Source organism: Engraulis encrasicolus, chromosome 15 (assembly GCF_034702125.1).
Source record: "Engraulis encrasicolus isolate BLACKSEA-1 chromosome 15, IST_EnEncr_1.0, whole genome shotgun sequence".
NCBI classification, from domain to species: domain Eukaryota; kingdom Metazoa; phylum Chordata; class Actinopteri; order Clupeiformes; family Engraulidae; genus Engraulis; species Engraulis encrasicolus.
The window spans coordinates 47383932-47406228 of NC_085871.1; the positions used below are offsets into that span (position 1 = coordinate 47383932).

The 22297-nt window shown below is 45.1% G+C and overlaps 1 protein-coding gene across 1 annotated transcript in view; it reads left to right on the top strand.

The window, feature by feature from the left end:
• lrmp (lymphoid-restricted membrane protein) overlaps window positions 1-22297 on the top strand; it is a 73670-nt gene that overhangs the window by 36595 nt on the left and 14778 nt on the right. The window contains exons 20-29 of the mRNA XM_063217772.1: window positions 3066-3115; window positions 8457-8577; window positions 9698-9812; window positions 11159-11249; window positions 16996-17042; window positions 17762-17844; window positions 17992-18164; window positions 19155-19461; window positions 20150-20204; window positions 21076-21109. Of these exons, the coding sequence (XP_063073842.1) occupies window positions 3066-3115; window positions 8457-8577; window positions 9698-9812; window positions 11159-11249; window positions 16996-17042; window positions 17762-17844; window positions 17992-18164; window positions 19155-19461; window positions 20150-20204; window positions 21076-21109 (1076 nt within the window). The remainder of the gene's footprint in view (window positions 1-3065; window positions 3116-8456; window positions 8578-9697; window positions 9813-11158; window positions 11250-16995; window positions 17043-17761; window positions 17845-17991; window positions 18165-19154; window positions 19462-20149; window positions 20205-21075; window positions 21110-22297) is intronic.

Genomic DNA, 22297 nt, shown 5'->3' on the forward strand with positions numbered 1-22297 from the left:
AAAAAAATGTCAAAGCTTATAGAGAAGAGAATTACAACAATATTAAGAGTATTTCGTCTTCTTTGTACCCGAGGAGGGACAAACACTCTTAATTGTGTGATTTGTTGTGCTGCACATCCACATCTGTCCCAAAAACTGTAGGACCGTGTGCGTGCGTGCGTGCGTGCGTGCGTGCGTGCGTGCGTGCGTGAGCTCGCTCTGCGTGTGTGTTTGGTGTCCACTCCGTAATATCTGGATTAGCGTGCAGGCGGTCGGCAGTCACCCTGTATGCCCCATTAGCAGCTTAAGGACCCCGTATGCCCCATTACCAGCCATGGGCCACCGGACACACAGGACCCCAGCCTTGTATGGCTGCCCCTGCCGCTGCCCGACCAAAAACAATACCTTCTTTGGACAGAATACACAGATTCAGAGCTTGAGACACACACGCACCCACATGCACTCTCTTGCACGCAGACACATGCGCACACACACACGCACACACACACGCACACACAAACACATATACCCACACACACACACACACACACACACACACTGTACTCATGCACAGTGCCCACTCACACCCTTACATACATACTGTAGGTGTACAAATACACATTCATAAGCACTCCGTAAGAAGTCATCCGTTAGATGCCATTTAAAATGGTCGAAAAAGCCGACTTTCTCTTCACACGCACAGGCGCACACGCTCGCACACACACACACACACGCACACGCACACGCACACACACGCACACACGCACCCCAATCCAATTGTGCTGTATGTCCAACTCCCTTTGTCCTCTAGCTTCTGTGCTGCAGATTACCAGTCACCCCTGTCCACCCTTCACCGTTTAACCCTCTGAAACAAACACTGTGGTGCCTGCATGACGAGAGAGAGAGAGAGAGAGAGAGAGAGAGAGAGAGAGAGAGAGAGAGAGAGACAGAGAGAGAGAGAGAGAGAGAGAGAGAGAGAGAGAGAGAGAGAGAGAAGAGAGAGAGAGAGAGAGAGAGAGAGAGAGAGAGAGAGAGAGAGAGAGAGAGAGAGAGAGAGAGAGAGAGAGAGAGAGAGAGAGAGAGAGAGAGAGAGAGAGAGAGAGAGAGAGAGAGAGAGAATCATTGGACACATCATACCTTGGGCCTGTGGGCAAACACTGGAGGAATGTAGAGGAAGAGAAAGGGGGGAGAGAGGGAGTCAAAAGGAGAGAAAGAAGAATGGGAGGGAGAGAGGGAAGGAGAAACTGAAAGAGCAAGGAGTCTTTAGTGAACATGCAAGAGGGAGAGAGACAAGGGAGAGAGAAGGATGAAGGGGGGATAAGAGGGAAAAGAGAAGAGTGAGAGGTAGTGATGTGAGAGAGGGAGAAAAGAGGGAAGAGAGAGAATGAGAAAGAAAGGAGATGATTAAAGGATATAGTGTGGCACGTCTTATCCAGCTTTGTGGGCAAACACTGGAGGAATGTGGAGGATTTAATACTTAAAGGGTTTGGTCAATTTCAACATGCAGTTGTAATGCTCACACTACCCTGGACTTGTCAGTGCCTGAGATTTTTTTTCTTCTTCTTCAGCCGTTTCCGAGATCCTGGTCATTGTAATGGGGGCAGCTCTTTATTTACATTTCAAAAAAACATTTTTATTTATTCCCAAAAACATCCAAAAGGTTATAAAACATCAGCAGACAACTAGCAAACAGCAGTACCTTTTGGGAAAATATTTGGAGTTGGCCTATGTTTCATTTTTTAAAAATGTAAACAAACGCTGCCCCCATTAGAATTGCTCATATCTCGGAAAGGGCTGAGCCGAAAAATGTGGCATCACCAGGTACTGACAAGTCAAGGGTAGCGTGAGCAATACAACTGCATGTTGAAATTGACCAAACTGTCCCTTTAATACCTGAGCTGCTGCCGTGGGTGTGTGTGTGTGTGTGTGTGTGAGAGAGACAGACAGAGCATGAGCAACAGAGAGAGAGAGGGAGAGAGAGACTGTAATGGTTGACCATAATGGTTGTTGTTTATTGTTTATATTATCTGTAAGCTTTGGCAACACTGTTATCAATAGTCATACCCAGAGCCGTCTAATAAGAGTTGCGCAAACCGGGGACCAGGAAGTCGGTTGGTGATGTGATTCGCGTAGATTAAAATGTGGGCATCGAAGAAATGTTTCTTAACAGTAAACTTTTGTTCGTTGGAAACTAACACAGAACCATGCACATACCAAACAAAGATTAAGTACAAACAAATTACATTACCTTTACCACATTTTCTGTGTTCTACGGCCACCTCCTAGAACTAAGTAACTTCTAATAGAACTAAAGTCAATGGGGATTTCCATGTTAACGCTCCGTGAGGCTCCATGAGAGCCGCCATTGCTGTGGAAAGATTGGTCCATAGAGGTCTATGGGAGTGGCGTAACTCTGTTATTAGATGGCTCTGGTCATACCAATAAAGCACATTTGAATTTGAATTTGAGAGAGGGAGAGACAACAGACAGAGAGACTGACGGGCAGAGTGCAAGCAACAGAGAGAGAGAGGGAGGGACAACAGACAGAGATTGACAGAGATATTGCACCAGCTGCTAAATGTATACACACACACACACACACACACACACACACACACACACACACACACACACACACCGAGCACCTGATGCAGTCTAGTCATTCTGCATTTCTCTCACCTACACACTTGAAGTGTGGCCATGTGAGGGGCTGCTGTTTCCTGTGTGGCTAAGGGGTCACCACAGAGATGTGTGTGTGTGTGTGTGCGTGTGCGTGTGCGTGTGCGTGTGCGTGTTTGTGTGTGTGTGTGTGCGGGCGTGTGTGCGCGCACGTGTGTGTGCGCGTGTGCGTGCGCGTGCGTGTGCGTGTGCGTGTGCGTGTGCGTGTTTGTGTGTGTACGTTTGTGTGTGTGTACGTTTGTGTGTGTGTACGTTTGTGTGTGTGTACGTTTGTGTGTGTACGTTTGTGTGTGTGTGTGTGTGTTTGTGTGTGTTTGTGTGTGTGTGTGTGTGTGTGTGTGTGTGTGTGTGTGTGTACGTTTGTGTCTTCTATGTTTCTTGAGCCAAACGTGCATTTCTGCTTTCAGGAGCCGCAGGTCCACAAAGGGAAGCCGTGTCAACAGCCAGCCAATCACAGGTAAGCTAGCTGTAAACCCTCTCCAATGACAGGCAGCACTGCTGTAGACCCTGTCCAATCGGCATAGGCCTGCTGTAGACCCTGTCCAATCGGCATAGGCCTGCTGTAGACCCTGTCCAATTGGCGGAAGCCTGCTGTTAGACCCTGTCCAATCGGCGTAGGGCTGCTATTAGACCCTGTCCAATCGGCATAGGCCTGTGTGCGTGCGTGCGTGCGTGCGTGTGTGACTTCGGCGCATTTACAAGAGTCAATGCTGTTTTTTGTCACTGGTTAACTGACAGGCTCTTCTTGTATATGTAGCCTGGGTGCCTCACCTCAGCGCATTCATGACCGAATCTCTGACGGAACAATTATTTATCTTGAGAGAAATAAGAGAGAGAAAGGGAGTGTGTGTGCAAGCGTGTATTGTCACAGCGCATTGTAGAGTGAGAGAGACAGTTTTGCTCCGAATCAGTTCTTGTCATGCACTGATTAAAACAAATGCAAACAAGTAAAAGTAAGGATCTTACAGGGCGAGGTGTCTCATTCTGCTCAGTCATGAACTTACTTTATTATTTTTTATTACTCCTTCGTCACAAGTAGGGATGCACAATTATGGAAAAAATCACAATCACTATTATTTGGGTCAAAATCATAATCACGATTATTGATTTTTGGTGATTTTTAAAAAAAATTAACAAAATTAAATATAACCAAGAATGAAATATATACGGGATGACAAAAATAAAATGAATTGTAATAATTATATAAATCCAATAGCATCATGAAACTTAGGTGAACAGATTTCTGGCCAGAAACACCAGCCTGTCAGTATGTTCTGGTTTCAAGGACGCCCTCGAAGGTAGGTCACTATTGCCACGATTAAATCACGATTGAAATCACGACTTCGATATCCCGATGACATCACGATTTTCGATTATTTTCGATTAATTGTGCAGCCCCAGTCACAAGTCCCTTTGTAGGAAGTATAGCAGGACTCTCCTTTCCTAAGTCACATCCCCTTTCTATTGTCCTCCTCCCCCATCACTGGGGATTTGCCCCATGATCATCATGTCACCTGGACCTCTGGTCATGTGACCTGTGTTGACCAATGGTAGTCACATGCTGACCTATGATGACACTTCTGAGATTCCTGGGTTCCTTCCTGGTGTGCGTTCCAATATGCACACTTGTCCTCCACTTGTGCTTATGGCCTCATGTTTTGTTGATGCCTCAATTAAGTTTCTCCCGCTGTCAGCCTATCCACAACAATTTTTGGGGGGCTGTTCTTCATTCACCATCCAGTTTGCAAATGAGAAAATGACATTACAATTGAGCTTTTACGAGTTATTGAAATAGATATTGAAATATAATGCTCTTGTCAGTGATGTCATCACGACATATTACTTCCTGGTATGAGGCCACAAGCACAAGTGGAGGATGCAAGGTTGCATATTGGAATGAACACCTGGTGTGTGGCAAACAGGAAATGGTAGTGCTTCGAACAGGAAATGGTAATGTGTCGGAGGGCTAAGGTCTTGGAAGATCGCTGGCCGCCTCGTGTAGTACTGTAGGCTTCTACCACCGCCGAAGCGGAGGAAACATATTTTGGATGTCCGATCCCAAAACGGCCATCACCGACTAAAATTAGAGTGGACAGGAATAGCGTAGTTCACACCTGAGAAAGAGGACACACGAATGAATACACACTCCTACAAGCCACAATTGGATACACAGACCAACAACTGCATGACCAATACTACTGCATTGCTGTAGCAGAAAGATAAGTTGGACAAATCTTGTTTGCTGACCACAACATTTTTCTCTAGGTTTACCTGTTGTCATCAAACATATTTACACACATTTAGGAGGGCTTTCATCCAGGAGATATTGTTTTTTTGGAGAATAGTGTTCTCCTCAAAGAATGCATTTGAGGAGCTCTTTGCCAGTTGTTGTTTTATGTAACACGTTTAGGAGAAGTTGTTTTTGTCTTGCTTGCGTGTGTCCCTCAAATACAATTAAAGGAACACTGTGTTCATGGGCGTTTTTAGACAGGGGCCAGGGTGGGCCTGGGCCCCTGTAGGGTTGGTCCAGGCCCCCCCTAGGGCCCCTGCGCCAGGCCAGCCAATAATACAAAAAAAAAATGTCTAAAAGGTTTGCAACGTGCATTGACGGATGCCAAGGACAACACACACAGGAAGGGACTAGGAGGGTCAGTTGTCCCAGGCACAGGCACAGAGGGGGTACAGAATTGAGTCCTAGTGACATTACACATGTTGGGTAGGGGGGGCTTCGTCAATACTTTGCCCCCAGGCTCGGATGAGGTACGGCCACTGCCCCTACACACACTCCACCCTATTCACGAGATGTTCCACCTGCTGCAAGCAGCGGCCTGCAGACTTGTGAGCTAGAACTTCTTCATTTTTGGAGCTATCATCGTTGGACTTAAATGAAGTTGGATAACATGCTGAAGTGAGGAAACAATTAATTTCCTTAAGTTTCTGTAGGTGAGGAATAAGCCGGTTTTAAACGGAATGGTGGCATGCATTCGGTTTGGGCACTTAGGCTATTGTATGTGGCTGAGTTAAAAGGCAATTCTATGTGGTGCTATTTTATTAATTATTAACAGTTCTGAGATTCATAACGGTAATTGCCATCCCAACTGTGTGTGCTGCAGCACTGCTATTAAGGCTGCTTATGAGTTTTGTCATAGGCTAACGTAGCCTAGCTTACAAATGAAATGGATAGACAACATTGCTACATTGCTGTTTGAAATTATTTGGGAGCAAAATAGGAGCGAAATGCATCGCCATATGACACAAACCACCGGACAAAATACCTTCTACGTTGGATTTGGCCTTTAATTCAAAGGAAATATTCACACAATGTCAGTAAATCCGTTTGTTTTCCGTGTCTTCAGTCTGTTTCGTTTCTGTTCCCACTGTTCTGTCGCTAACTTACTAGTCAAGCGCAAGCAACAGGACGCCGGACCTAGGAACCAGTGTTGCCAGGTGTAGAACGTGAAATAAGCAACTAGTGTTGCCAGGTGTAAGAGAAATAAGCTGTTTTGGGCTGGCTTAGAAAAAAAAGCCCAAAATAGCTGCCAGAGAAATTAGCAGCTGCTTATAATCATTTAACCCTTCTTCCTTGGGTTTTCTCTTATTTGAGACTTTGTTGGATAGGGAAATATAAACTGTTAATTATAAAAAATATTATTGAAATGAAAAAGTGATCAAATAGAAATGGAGATTAATTTAAATTCATGATTTTATCTCATTTTTAAATTTAATTTCAGTCTTTTCGTTAGAAAGGTTTGGGGGAAAATCGCCACTTATATATATATATTTTTTTAAAAATGTGCAGATCCAATTGTCATCAAGAAAACTGTGATACACTTTTTGTTTTCAAAACCGCCCATCCCTAGTTTGTATGTTCTTGCCATTATATTTTTTCCATAACAATAATAATTGGTATAGCACATTTCAAACAAGGCATGCAGCTCATTGTGATTTAACAGTTAGATTAAATATGAAATTGGTAAGTTGGTTAACCCATTGATGCCAAATACTGTGCCAAATACGATCATTGACCGTAGTGCCAGGAGCTGCATGATGTAGCTTTAGGCTCATGAAATTCAAAATTTCTGTAAATGAAGAAAGTTTGTATGTTAGAGCTGAATGAATGGGTGATAATGCAAAATGAAGCAGCTTTTAATTCAATTAATTACATGCTTAGTATGTGCTTCAGATGCTGAAGCATGTGTTTTTGCAGGTTTTTTAGGCAATACTGGGTTTAGAAAAAGGCAGATATTTTGGCAAAAGTATGGTCGAAGAATATAAGGTACATGGGCCCCCCTCAAAACATGTGGGCCCCTGTCAGGCCCCTGTGGTAATTTTGGGCTAAAAACGCCACTGACTGTGTGAGATTTTTAGTTGTTAATTTCCAGAATTCATTCTGCCCATTCACTAATGTTACCTTTTTCATGAATACTTACCACCAGCATCAAATTCTAAGTATTCATTATGACTGGAAAAATTGCACTTTTCATACATGAAAAGGGGGAACTTCCCAATGGTCCGCCATTTTGAATTTCCAGAAATAGCCATTTTTAGCTGCAGAAGTGACTCTACTTGGGCCATACTAGAAAATATTTGTTTATTACTTATTAAACTTTCATGAAAAGATCAAGTTTGGCAATAGGCAGCCCAGTTTCAATGAGCAGCGTAGTTGCAGTACCTTTTTGGACCATTTCCTGCACAGTGTCCCTTTAAGAAAACGCATTTAAGACGAGCTCTTTGCCTGCTGTTTTCTATGTAACACATTTAGGAGAAGTGGCTTGCTTTTTGTCATTTTTTATAACTGTGTGTCCCTCAAAAAAAAAAACAGATTTAGGACGAGCTGTTTGCCGGTTGGTTTTTATGTAACAAATTGAGGAGAAGTTGTTTTCTTCTAGGTTGTTGTTTTTCTAGAACCGTGTGTGGTACCTCAAATATAAGTAAGAAAAAACATTTAAGGTTGAGCTGTTTTTCATGCAACCCATTTAACCCATTGTGTCCTAGAGACACATATACACTGCATTCAGGATTTTTAGATTTGAGCTGTTTTATTAACTATGTGGGTATGTTAGAGCTGAATGAACATATTATAATGCAAGAGGAAGGTCTTGGTTTTTAAATGTAACTCATTTCATGTTTGTAAGGCTGAGATATTTAGGATTTAATAGGAAGAGGGCACCCTTTTCCAAAAAAGGGCTTAGGACAAAATGGGTTAAGAGAAGTTGTTTTCTTGTAAACACATTTAGGGCGAGCTGTTTGCCTGTTTCTATGTAGCCCATGTTGTTGTGTTTTATTATAAGTGTGTTGTTTCTATGTGGCCCATGTTGTTGTGTTTTATTATAAGTGTGTTGTTTCTATGTAGCCCATGTTGTTGTGTTTTATTATAAGCGTGTTGTTTCTATGTAGCCCATGTTGTTGTGTTTTATTATAAGCGTGTTGTTTCTATGTAACCCATGTTGTTGTGTTTTATTATAACCGTGTCCATGTTTGCCTGTTTCTATGTAGCCCATGTTGTTGTATTTTATTATAAGTGCGTGTCCCTGTTTGCCTGTTTCTACGTAGCCCATGTTGTTGTGTTTTATTATAAGCGTGTTGTTTCTATGTAGCCCATGTTGTTGTGTTTTAGTATAACCGTGTTGTTTCTATGTAGCCCATGTTGTTGTGTTTTATTATAAGTGTGTTGTTTCTATGTGGCCCATGTTGTTGTGTTTTATTATAAGTGTGTGTCCCTGTTTGCCTGTTTCTATGTGGACTATGTTGTTGTGTTTTATTATAAGCGTGTTGTGTGTCCCTGGTGTGTTCTGCAGGAAGGGGCCGGTATCCCAGCATGCACTGGGCTTGCGGACGCCCACCGGCAGCCGGCCGCATGTGCTGAGCAGAGCGAACACCAAGAGGCTCCTCATCCTCCCACACACACTCCTGCAGCTGGTGAGGACACACTCTTATTCTGCGTGTGTGTGTGTGTGTGCGTGTGTGTGTGCGTGTGTGTGTGCGTGTGTGTGTGCGTGTGTGTGTGCGTGTGTGTGTGCGTGTGTGTGTGCGTGTGTGTGTGCGTGTGTGTGCGCGTGTGTGCGCGTGTGTGCGCGTGTGTGTGTGTGGGTGCGCGTGTGTGCGCGTGTGTGCGCGTGTGTGCGCGTGTGCGCGTGTGTGCGCGTGTGTGCGCGTGTGTGCGTGTGTGTGCGCGTGTGTGTGCGTGTGCGTGTGCGCGCGTGCGCGTGTGTGTGTGTGTGTGTGGAGGAGAGAATGTGTGAGTGAGAGAGAGCATAAACTCTTACCATGTGTGTGTGTGTGAGAGTGAGAGTGAGAGAGAGTGAGTGAGTGAGAGAGAGCATGAACCCTTACTGAGTGTTTGTGTATGAGTGAGTCAGCATGGACTCTTACTGTGTGTGTGTGTGTGTGTATTGCAAACACACAGCAGTCTCTTTCTTTCCCATTGTACTCGATTTTTCTATTATTCCATGGCAAACAGTCCGTTCCTCTTATTGTTGCTTTTCTGATACAGTTTGTCATTTGAATTGCAGCAGTCAACATTAAGGCCATGTACTGTACATCCATCGCTGTGTGTTACATTTTCAGTCATTGTTATGTAGTCCGTGTGTGGGTGTGTTTTTATGCTGATGTATGAAGGGCATTATCGGGCACAACACAGTACTTTTTTAACACCACTCCCTCCCCATCACTACTCTCTCTGTGAAAGAACGACTGAACTCTGTGACTCAAAGTAACACTGGGTGAGGAAGATCTTGAAGGTGTATGGGTAAGCGGAGGTCAAAATGTTTTTTTTTTGCTTTGAAACAAAAACTATGAAACTGGAGTGCCACAATTTCTCGTTCTTTTGGTGTTTGGTTTCCCAAGAGGACTTGGACCCTTAAAGCACTTCTGTTTCTCCTTTCTCCACTCTGTCTGTACAGTAACAGTGGGTCACGACACTCTCTCTCTCTCTCTCTCTCTCTCTCTCTCTCTCTCTCTCTCTCTCTCTCTCTCTCTCTCTCTCTCTCTCTCTCTCTCTCTCTCTCTCTCTTTCTCTCTCTCCCTGCTCTCCCCACAGGTCCTGTGCCCTCTGAAAACAGTAAGGTCATTCCATCCTCCCCCACGCAAGGCAACATGGTATCTCCCAACAACACGCCTGCGGAGGTGGACCAGGCCACTTCTCAGTCCCCCAGGTGAGTGGCGGGCTTTGCATCCACTTTTATTTTAGCCTGCTTATTGCATCATGGTATTTGGTAATGTCAATAAAGGAATAAGGACTTTCTGTTTATAACTAGCATGCAGTCAGTCAGCTAGCCAGCCAACCAAACTAATGCCTTAGAAGATGCAAAGGGGCTCATTGGTACGTGTAACTGTGTTGGTAAGTGTTCATCTGGTTATTCATTTAGGTTATTAGTTTTTCCTTGAGAACATATTTTTCTGCACTTGAGAATAGGCAATAGGCAGAACATTCAATATTGTAAATATGTCTCATGTTCAGTACTAGTTGATGGGAGCATCTACGAGTAACCGTGTGTGTCCGTGTGTGTGTGATGGACTCACTCCTTTTGGTCATGATACAATAGACTGTGGTGATATTTCATGTCATTAGGGTACATTTGCCATTCAAAGCAGGTGTGTGTGTGTGTGTGTGTGTGTGTGTGTCTGTGTGTGTCTGTGTGTGTGTGTGTGTGTGTGTGTGTGTGTGTGTGTGTGTGTGTGTGTGTGTGTGTGTGTGTGTGTGTGTGTGTGTGTGTGTGTGTGTGTGTGTGTGTGTGTGTGTGTGTGGCTGAAGAGGTGCTTTGCATAGCCTTCAGTGCACCTGTGCGCGGGGGTAGAGACGCAGACACTAAAACACACTCACACATACACTAAAACACACTCGCACACACACTGAAACACAGTCCATTTTACTCTTGTCTTGTCACTCACTCTCTCTACGCTCTTTTCCGCACATTTGAGCGGACACTCTCACACACACTCTCACACACACACTCACACACACATACACACACTCGCAATTTCACTCACACAGCATACTGTATGAGGCCAGCTGCTTCCTGTTCTAGTCAGCCTGAAAGACAGCAGAGGACGAGAACGAGGGAAGAGAGCGAGGAAGAGAAGAGGACAGGGGAGAAGAGAAGAGGACGAGAGCAAGAAAACAGAAGAGTACAGAGAAGAGAAGTGCGTGTTGTGGTTAAGTGTGAGGAGAGGGAGAGAGAGAGAGAAGTAGTTGGACTGGAGGAAATTGAAGTGAGAGGAAGACGTGAGGGAATTGGACAGAAGTGAGGTGAGTGCGTGAGGGAGTGAGTGAGTGAGTGAGTGAGTGAAGGAGGAATGTGGACATGGTTGCAGTAATAGTAGTAGTATTTGTTGTTGTGGAGCAATAAAACGAGTGTCAAGTCTCTCACTCATCTCTACGTGTCTCTTCTCCTGTATTGTGTGTGTGCGTGCGTGTGTGAGTGAGTGTGTGCGTGCGCGTGCGTGCGCGTGCGTGTGTGTCCTCCTGTATCGTGTGTGTGTGTGTGTGTGTGTGTGTCAGGTGTGGGGAGGCCTCTTCACCGGGTGACCCCAACGCTACACCAGAGGAGCAGCAGCAGCAGGGGGACACCATGAACCACAACGACTCCCAGGTCAGATCTCTCTCTTCCTTTATTTATACAGTATTTATTTAATTCTCTCTCTCTCTCTCTCTCTCTCTCTCTCTCTCTCTCTCTCTCTCTCTCTCTCTCTCTCTCTCTCTCTCTCTCTCTCTCTCTCCCCCCCTCTCTCTCTCTCTCTCTCTTTCTCTCTCTCTCTCTCTCTCTCTCTCTCTCTCTCCCCCCCCCTCTCTCTCTCTCCTTTATTTTTTATTTTAATTCTCAATCTCTCTCAAGCTCTTTCTATTTCTCTTGTTCTCTGTCGCGCTCTCTCACAATTCACAGCTCAACCTTTATATTTCTCTCCCTTTATATTTCTCACGACAATTTTTACTCTTTATAGGCTTCAAACCTATAATAAGACGTAATAAACTAGTCTTGAATCTTGAATCTCTTTCTATCTGTTTATCTTTCTCTATTTCTCTCTCTGTCTCGCTCGACCTCAACCTGAACAATTCACAGGTCAACCACCTCCCTCCCTCTCTCTCTTTCTGTTCCCCTCTCTTTTCTTTCTTTCGTTTCTGTCTTTCTCTCGTTCCGTTGGCTAATTCTTTTTTTCCTCATCACTTCCCCTTCCCTTTTTTACAGTTATTTCTCTTTCACACCAACACACCAATATAGTACAGGAACGGTGTCAATTGGGCCATGACACTCACACACACACACACACTCGCACGCTCTCTCTCTCTCTCTCTCTCTCTCTCTCTCTCTCTCTCTCTCTCTCTCTCTCTCTCTCTCGGTCTATCTCTCTGTCTCTGTCTCTCTCTCTCTCTCTCTCTCTCTCTCTGGATTTGCCCTTATATGCACGTTGTTAAATAAACTCACTGGTGCGATGCAAGAGAGGAACAAGTGTGTACGGTGTGTGTGTGAGGGGGAGTGAGAGAGGGGAACAGTGTGCGTTAGTTACCGTAGGTTTGTGTGTGTGTGCAGGGAGGCTACAGTCACACAGAAGTGTGTGTGTGTGTGTCTCCAAATGGATGGTTCCTGGATCCCTTGGAGGGTGAGCAAGGAGTGTGTGCGTGCGTGCGTGCGTGCGTGAGTGCGATTCTTGCTGATGCTCTCCAAATGTCTAGAGAGAGACACGGAGGTGCTTATGTGCGCGTGTTTGGTACCTAGTGTCTCCATGCAGGGTAAAGCGATCGTGCGCGTGTGTGTGTGTGTGTGTGTTGTTTCAGAGTGGGTCTTCTCCTTGCAGGGTAAAGCAATCCCTGTGGAGAGACTGAGAGGTGTGTGTGTGTGCGTATGTGTGTGATTCTCCGTGTAGGGTAAAGGGATCCAGTGTTTCCCACAGAAATTTTGGAAACTATGGGGGCAGCCAGGGTTTATTTTGTCCGGGGGGGAGGGGGGGGGGGGGGGGGGGGGGGGGGGGGGGGGGGGGGGGGGGGGGGGGGGGGGGGGGGGGGGGGGGGGGGGTGGGGGGGGGGGGGGGGGGGGGGGGGGGGGGGGGGTCTTCTCACACGTGCCTTTTTTTTTGGGGGGGGGGGTGTATTCTTGCAGCGTAAATGCAAAACGGCAAAACAATGACTACAGTATGACATTGCCGCATGGAGAAACTGTAGGCATGGGCCTATATTTCAGCCATTTATATTTTGAGAAATAAGGCTACATAAGATTTTACCCATGACTTGTATAATAGTAGTACATTGTCATTGTCAAAAAATGCAGTACAGTGAATAATTTCTGTTTACAACACAGTTTCATTCGTCCCTCATGCAGGGGTCTGGGAAACAATAATAAAACAAAATAGGAGCAGAGATAAGAATTTAAGAGCACTGTGAAATTGTTAACGCATAGACAAAAAGGGTCTTAGAGGGTAGGCTATGCCTTTTCCCCCACACATATCTGTAGGCGTACACATTCTACATGAGGGGTGCTGGTCACAGGGCCAGTTTTTTTCCAAATTCCTCCCATTAAAAGGGCTGAACAACATATTACACATTTATGTCTATATTCACATTCATTACACATTAATTTCTATATGCAGCCCGATGTCTCCTCTGCTGTGTCAATGAAGGTCTGTCACCAAACTCATTACAACTGTAAAACAAAGCCTAGGGAGTGTTAGTAAACTCATCCCAACTGTCCCTTCTCTGAAGGTTTTTTATATTGCTCCCAAACCCAAGTAAACTACAACAACTTGACTAGGCTTTTGATCCCTGTCTTTCAAGCACTTGTGGTTCTCTCTATAGCAGGGGTGCCCAACCTTTTTTTAACCAAGATCTACTTTTGAAGTTGATGGTCTGCCGTGATCTACCAAGTCAAATTCAAGGATGTCAGTATGAAAATTTAAGACCACCATTTATTAATCACCATTATTATGAACAAAATGTTTTCAGTAGGCTACTATGGCAGTATCTTTTCAGTGTGTTTTTAAAGTGTGTTGAATAGCCTATCTTTACAAAGCAATGCAGCACTGATAGTATGCAGAGATAATTTCAGTCATACACAAGTCATAAACAACTGAAACAATTTCAAAATGGTATATAAAAGGCACATAGGCCCTATTTCTAAAATATGATGAAGCATTATCATGCCTTCAGTGGTATAGGCTACAAATTGAAAAGGGCTCAGAAATTCACCATTTGTTATGGGTAAATAGTAGGCTACTATGAGAGAGAGAGAGAGAGAGAGAGAGAGAGAGAGACAGAGAGAGGGAGAGAGAGAGAGAGAGAGAGAGAGAGAGAGAGAGAGAGAGAGAGAGAGAGAGAGAGAGAGAGAGAGAGAGAGAGAGAGAGAGAGAAGTCATTGGATTGGTTAACACCCCTGTGTGACTTCTTCTATGAAGGTTTTTTTTTTCAGCTCTCTGGGACAGTAGCACAGCAAAGGCTTTCTATTGTGAGTTTGGCCAATCGTTTTGTCCACAACTGAAGCAAGAAACAGCACAAATTGAAGTGAATTCCATACATGTCAACAACTAACATTTCCCTTACACGCGGCACGCGATGTAAACGCAGTTAGCGATGATGCATGCGACTAGCGATTTGGACGAAGATCCTCGCATATCGGCGTGTCATAACGCATCGTTGCGCACATGTTCTGTTACTCACCCGATGTTACACGTGTGCACACATGAATCAACTGTAATACCCTTACGGTCACTTCCTAATGCTTTCCCCTCATTCTGTGTTACCGTGGGACTACTTATCTAACCAATACAGAGTCTATAGGATGTATTTACTCCAGGAGGAAAATGCGAAGGAAATTCAAAATCGTAATTCAAATCGTTTTTAACAAAAACGGATATCGTTTAAAAAAAAAAAAAAAAAAAAAAAAAATTTTTTTTTTTTTTTTTTTTTTTTTTTTACATTTTCGTAAACTATGGCGGCCAAATTTAAACTATGGCGGGCCGCCATAGTTTCCTCAATGTATGGGAAACACTGGGATCCCTGTGATGTTTGTGTTGGACATGCTGTTCCACTGCGGCCTTGTGTTGATGTAGCTTTAAAGGATTAAATTGGAGACGTGTTGAGCTGCAGACTTGAGGTGTGTGTGTGCGTGCGTGCGGTGCGCGCGCGTGTGTGTGTGTGTGTGCGTGTGCGTGCGCGCGTGTGTGTGTGCGTGTGCGCACATAATTTTGACATTTCACACCTCAGGGGACCCCTTAACCCACAAGGGGGTCCATAGCCTTCAGTGTGTGGCTGTATACAGGTGCAGGCTATAATGGGATGTTATGTCACTCTGGTGTCATATGTGGAGTTGAGGTGCGGGTTTATGTCGGGCTGCCATGGCCTAGTGGTTAAGGAGATGGACTTTAGATCAGAGGGCTGTAGGTTCGAATCCCACCCCTCCACACCCTACCACATCCATGGCTAAAGTGCCCTTGAGCAAGGCATCTAACCCCACATTACTCCAACCCCACATTGTAACCAATACTTAAAAATATACTTTTAAAAAAGTTGCTTTGGATTAAAGTGTCAGCTAAGTGTAATGTAATGTAACATAGGTGTGTGAGTTAAACGTTTGTCTGTGTTGGAGTGTGGACGTGTTGACATTTGTATGTGTCTGTGGATGTGTTATCGGTATGCAAATGTGATCCTGCTTGAGGCTGGTGTGTGCATTAAATAGAAATCATGTTTGGTATACATACTGTACTAGGCTGTTACCAAGGTTTGTTTCTATGATATAAGGAAGTGTGTTGAATATGTTGAATACTGAATACTACTGGGATTTGACTATAGGTACCAGTGATGCGCGGGCTGACCCGAAAGCAGCGGGCGCTTGCAATTAACTGCGGTCGACCGCAGGCACGGGTTATGAAATATTATTTTTAATGAAATTCGGGTCGGGTGCGGTCGGTCAGGACCTTTGAAATGATGCCGAATTTTAAAGTAGGCTATAGGCTAGCCAATAGGCTATAGTTTACTTTAGCAGACAGGGACATTTTTTTGCGAAATAGATCAAAGTTTATATGGCTGAATAACTACGATGGTGCCACGCGCTCTGCAGGAGACTCAATGAGGCTCCTGCGTCGGCCGAATATCTTCTGCGCGCAACTGGTGCAGCAGGTGCAACCATTGAGTGCATTTTGAAGAACACAGAGGGTGCTCTCTAAACAGTGCAGTGGTGGATATAGCCTACATATTTTCTTATACAATTGTAATGGTTTCGCACTCATGTGTTGCTTACAGAGTTTGTTTTCATTTCCTGTGTCGTACCATGACTACGAGGCAATCCACTTGACGGCTGGCTCCGTCTGCTCACCAACCTACAGATTAATTTTCTCCATGTATCCAAACGACGATGTTACCGAAATAAACAGGTGACAGTCGGCAGTCCTCATTGCATGGCCTCAGTTCAAAAATCCAACATGTCCTGTTGAAATGCACAGCTGTCTTGTTCTTGACGCAAATTCCTTTTTAAGACCTTTATTGACGTGATTGTGCTTTGCCAATGACGCTAGGGTGTTCATAAAGACGCACGGCTACTATTTTCAAAGGCGGGTCGGGAAGCGGGCCGGGTCAATATTTTTCATGAATATTTCTTGCGGGCAGGGCAAGCGGGCGGACTAGGGAAAAAAGCGGTCGGGTGTGTCTTGTTTTTTCGTCGACCCGCGCATCACTGATAGGTACAGTTGCATCTCTCTCTCTCTCTCTCTCCTCTCTCTCTCTCTCTCTCTCTCCTCTCTCTATCCTCTCTCTCTCTCTCTCTCTCTCTCTCTCTCTCTCTCTCTCTCTCTCTCTCCCCCCCGCCTCCTGTTGTTGTTATGATCTCCATAGTCCAGATGTTATGTAATAAATTAGCATATTATTTCACACTCACGCATTATTTAAGCACCCGCTTACTTATGTTTTCATTTCACTTCTCATGGAATGATAAGAGAGAAAGGTGTGTGTGTGTGTGTGTGTGTGTGTGTGTGTGTGTGTGTGTGTGTGTGTGTGTGTGTGTGTGTGTGTGTGTGTGCGTGTGTGCGTGTGTGCGTGTGTGCGTGTGTGCGTGTGTGCGTGTGTGCGTGTGTGCGTGTGTGCGTGTGTGCGTGTGTGCGTGCGTGCGTGCGTGCGTGCGTGCGTGCGTGCGTGCGTGCGTGCGTGCGTGCGTGCGTGTGTGTGTCCGTCCAAGTCCAACAAATGGATGTGGACAACACGATTTGTAATTCTGTTTTGAAAGCTTGTGTTTTAAGCGTTTTTCAGGTGCGTGTGTGTGTGGGCGGATGTTTGTGTTTACTGAATATTTATCATCCAGCTCCCTCTCCGTGTGCATGTGTGTGTGTGTGTCTGTGTGTGCATCTGTGTGTGATTTGCAGAAGCTGGGCTCTCAGCTGTCTCCTGACTCTGGCGGTGCACTGGAGAGGTAAGCTTGCTCATTTTTATCAACATTATCAAATATTTGTATTTAGTTTTACATATTTTTTTTATTTAATCTCATTTTTATCTAAGCTCTTTTTTTTAAATCTACGAATGAGTACTGGAATCACCCAGGTGGATTTGCATTGTATTTATTATTATGTTGGACCACAAGATGTAGCCATCGTTCTGCATCTATGGTATGACGGGGAATATGACAAAACTCACAGCACACCACTGCATTACATTACATTACATTATTCTTAGCTGACGCTTTTATCACACACAGCCACCACTGCAGTATGACGTAAAAATACCAGAGGAGCTGTATGCATATGGCAAACCAATCACAATGCAGGGCTCTTGTTTTGATTTGTTTTGAATCTTCGGATGCAAAGCGGACAGGGTTATGAGGGAGTGACGGCAAAGCGTTGGCCAATAGGCACAGACACAGTTTGAAAAACAACGGTTGTTTCCATCAACAATCTTCCGATGTGTCATTCATCGGGGCCAGACTAAAGTACACATTTAATCTCACATTTAGTTCTGGTTGATCAGGCTAACTGACATGTAGACACTTAATAACAATTTGAAGTACGAGTTCATGTCCAGGAGTTTACCTTTCATTACCCTGTTCAAAACATGTATATTGTTGGATCGTTTGACTGTGTGTGTGTGTGTGTGTGTGTGTGCGTGCTTACGTCCGCTGTGTTTATTTTGTCTTAGTCACAGGTCCAGTCTGCTGCCCGTTGCAGAAGAGGAGGAGACACTGTTGGAGTCTTCAGTTGATGCTGTCGACATGGCGACAGGTGAGTTCCGGAAACCATTCTATTGATCAGGCCATTCTATTGGCTCCCTCCTGACCAGGCCCTCCCCAGTTGACTCTTATTGGCTCATCATCACGTCATGCCCCTCTCACTTCCTGTTCACCGCTCACCTTTCAACTCTCACCACAGGTACACATACGGAATCTTCAGACGTCACCACGGCTACGGACGATGGAAACAGCCGTTCAGCTGACTCGGCGAATCAGGTCGTCCCCAAGGGCGGCGGTGACATCACCACCAGCGACGCAGGCGCAGGCCAGTCACCAACAGGGGGCGAGAGAGGCGCACACAAGAAGGAGTTGGTGAGGAGAGAGAGCATGCATTACACACAAGGATAGTTATGGAAAATGGTGAATAGACCGCATTTAGATAGTACAGGGGTTCCCAACCATTCCCAACTTGAGACCCACTTGAAATGTTCACAAATGTTCGGTGGTGTGACAAAAAAAGAAGGGGGGGGGGGGGGGGGTACACAAGATGGAAAAAAGGCTGGGAAACACTGCTTTAGAGCACTTTCCATTGCATCCTCGAAGCGCTTTCCATTGCATGCCTTACATTCACATGTTTGCACTCAAATTCTCAAACCGGTGACTGTGGCTGCTGCACAGGGTATCACCCTGCCACCAGAAGCAACTTGGGTTAAGAACGTCAGGCCAGGCAGAGCGGGTCTCGAACCTGCAACCTTCTGGTTGCTGAACAGGCTCCTCTACCACTTGCCACCACCACCCCTACTGCAGTTTGATTCAATGCCCCCCTGAAGAGACCAGAATAACAGTGTGTTCTTTGCTGTGTGCAGTAAAGTGCATGTACAGTGTCACTTCTGTGTGTGTGTGTGCGTGCGTGCGTTTGCACATGCACGTATGTGTTCGTGTGTGTGTGTCTGCCTGCCTGCCTGTGTTTGCTATGTGCCTTGTCAGCGGTGACTCGTCAAGATGGCAGCTGGTTAAGAATGCGGCCAGTCAGGCCCTGCCAGCCAGCGCAGCATATTTCCCATGCAGTGGAGTGGAGAAGAGTAGAGCACACCTTAATTTGACCTGACTTCAGCAGGAAATTGAGGAGCGTGTGTGTGTGCGTGTGTGTGTGTGTGTGTGTGTGTGTGTGTGTGTGTGCGTGTGTGTGTGCGTGTGTGTGTGTGTGTGTGTGTGTGTGTGTGTGTGTGTGTGTGTGCGTGTGTGTGTGCGTGTGTGTGTGCGTGTGTGTGTGTGCGTGTGTGTGTGCGTGTGTGTGTGTGTGTGTGTGTGTGTGTGAGAACGTGAACGTGTTGGGAAGCATGTGGGCGGGTCCATGTTTGAGAAGCGTGTGTGTGTGTGAGACAGAACATGTGTGAGATATCGTGTGTGTGTGTGTTGACATGCATGCCGGAGTTCAATAGGCGATGGTATCTGGATGACCCATCAGAGAAGACTCCTACCTGCAGCCTCGCTGTTTCCGTGTGTGTGTGTGTGGATGTGCATGTGTGTGTGTATAAGATGCAAAGGTCTCGTCAGGAGTGCACCTCAGGCTCTGTATTCCTTCCTCAGGAGAAGGAGCAGAGTATGGAGTCTCAGGAGGGTCAAAAGGCACAGGAGGACAGCGAGACCTCCGCCGCAGACAAGGAAGGTAAACAAACAAACAAAAAAACACCACAGGCACACTTTGTTGCTTTCTCTTTTTTACTTTCTGTTTCTCTGTATCTGTTTCTCTCTGTTTCTCTGTACATGTTTCTCTGTGTCTGTTTCTCTCTGTTTCTCTGTATCTGTTTCTCTGTACATGTTTCTCTGTATCTGTTTCTCGGTGTCTGTTTCTCTCTCTGTTTCTCTCAGTTTCTCTCAGTTTCTCTTGGTTTCTCTGTATCTGTTTCTATCTCTGTCTTTCAGTGTCTGTGGTCTCCTCTGTGGTGAACTCTTAGTCATACAGGAAACAGCAGCCCCTCATGGCCACATGTGAAGTGTGTAGGTCACAGACATGCAGACTGTATTAGGTGCTGTGTGTTTGTGTGTGTACATTTAGCACCTGGTGGTGCAAGCTCTCTCTCTCTCTCTCACTCTCTCTCTCTCTCTCTCTCTCTCTCTCTCTCTCTCTCTCTCTCTCTCTCTCTCTCTCTCTCTCTCTCTCTCTCTCTCTCTCTCTCTCTCTCTCTCTGGCGCTTAGGTGTGTGTGTGTGTGTGTGTGTGTGTGTGTATTGATATTCAGCACCTGGTTCAAGATTTCTCTCTGAGGTGCTCTGTCTCTGTCTCTGTCTCTGTCTCTGTCTCTCTCTCTCTCTCTCTCTCTCTCTCTCTACTCATCCCTCCTCTTCTCTCCACAGTCTCGACCTCCGCTCTGTCCGAGGATACCAGTGAACAGGAGGACAGGCGAAACAGGTAAGCAGTTCGCAATCGCACACACACACACACACACACACACACACACACACACACACACACACACACACACACACACACACACACACACACACACTACATGGCTTCTAATCTTCCAAGTCTAACGGCTAACACACACACACAATTGCACCTGCGGCCAATATCAGTCATCTCTTTTCCGTTCTCACAGATATGAGCTTGTGGGGAACAAACCCACTGTCAAATCACACACACACACACACACACACACACACACACACACACAATTGCACCTGCGGCCAATATCAGTCATCTCTTTTCCGTTCTCATTGACCACAGATATGAGCTTGTGGGGAACAAACCCACTGTCAAATCACACACACACACACACACACACACACACACACACACACACACACACACACACACACACACACACACACACACACACACACACACACACACACACACACACACACACACACACACACACACACACAATTGCACCTGCGGCCAATATCAGTCATCTCTTTTCCGTTCTCATTGACCACAGATATGAGCTTGTAGGGAACAAACCCACTGTCAAAACACACACATACTTACACACACACACACACACACACACACACACACACACACACACACACACACACAGAGAGAGAGAGAGACACAGGCTTGTGGTGAACGAGCCTAGTGTTTATTACAGACTCCGAAGTCGCCACGCACACACACACACACAGATACAGACTTGATTTTTTGTTGTCTGCCTCTGGTGTTTTTCTGTCTGTCTGAGATGTCTGTTTGTTCTGTGATGTCAGCTAAATGTAATTTAATTATATATTTGTCCTGTGATGTCAACTAAATGTAATTTAATTATATGTGTGTGTTTCAGCTTCAGCCTGTCTGCCAGCGAGAAGGAAGTGGAGGTGAGTGCACCGGTATCACGGCACATTAGTGTGTGTGTGTGTGTGCACAGGTGCTATTGTACTTTATCACTCTGTAGCCTTCAGGGAAGTGTGTGTGTGTGTGTGTGTGTGTGTGTGTGTGTGTGTGTGTGTGTGTGTGTGTGTGTGTGTGTGTGTGTGTGTGTGTGTGTGTGTGTGTGTGTGTGTGTGTGTGTGTGTGTGTGTGTGTGTGTGTGTTTTCTCTGTCTGAGCGAGGGAAATGGGGCATGTAATTGGTGTCTGTGTGTGTGTGTGAGCGAGAGGACCGGTGATACACATGCAGCACTGCAAGGAAAGGTAGCACCTTGCAAACACAGCACAGAACATGCATGATGCTCACTATGTCTTCAGGTTACACCTTCAATCTTTAAGTTTCTTTTGTTTCAGACATTTAGAAGGTAGGTTTGTACATGTATGTATTTGGGCTGTAACGATATTGTATCGAACCGAGAAATCGTGATACAGAGTCACGATACTGTATCGTGATACAAGGAGGCAGTATTGTGCCCTTTCAAAGTTTTGTTGCCCATCAGTCCAGAAAACAACCACATGATTTGAAGTAATCGTTCTTCCAAGCTTCAAATCATCATGATTATTATATTTAAAGGGGCACTGTGCAGGAAATGGTCAAAAAAGGTACTGCAACTATGCTGCTCATTGAAACTAGGCTCCCTATTGCCAAAATTGATCTTTACATGAAAGTTTACTAAGTAATAAACAAATATTTTCTAGTATGGTCCAATTACAGTCATTTTTGCAGCTAAAAATGGCTATTTTAGGAAATTCAAAATGGCGGACAATGGAGAAGAGCCCCCTTTTCGTGTATGAAAAGTGCAATTTTTCCAGTCATAATGAATACTTAGAATTTGATGGTGGTGGTAAGTATTCATGAAAAAGGTAACATTAGTGAATGGGCAGCATAAATTCTGGAAATAAACAACTAAAAATCTCACACAGTGTCCCTTTAAGTTTCTTTTGTTTCAGTCATTTCATCTTTTACCTTTACCATGTTTCGACGGTAAGACTTCCGTCTTCATCAGAGGGTCAGATGGATGTTGAAAGGTGTCGTGCTTTAAAACGGCTGATGTTGTTGTGGATGTGTGACCAACCTATCAATATTGGCAGGAAGGTCACACCTCAACATCAGCTGTTTTACAGCACAACACACTT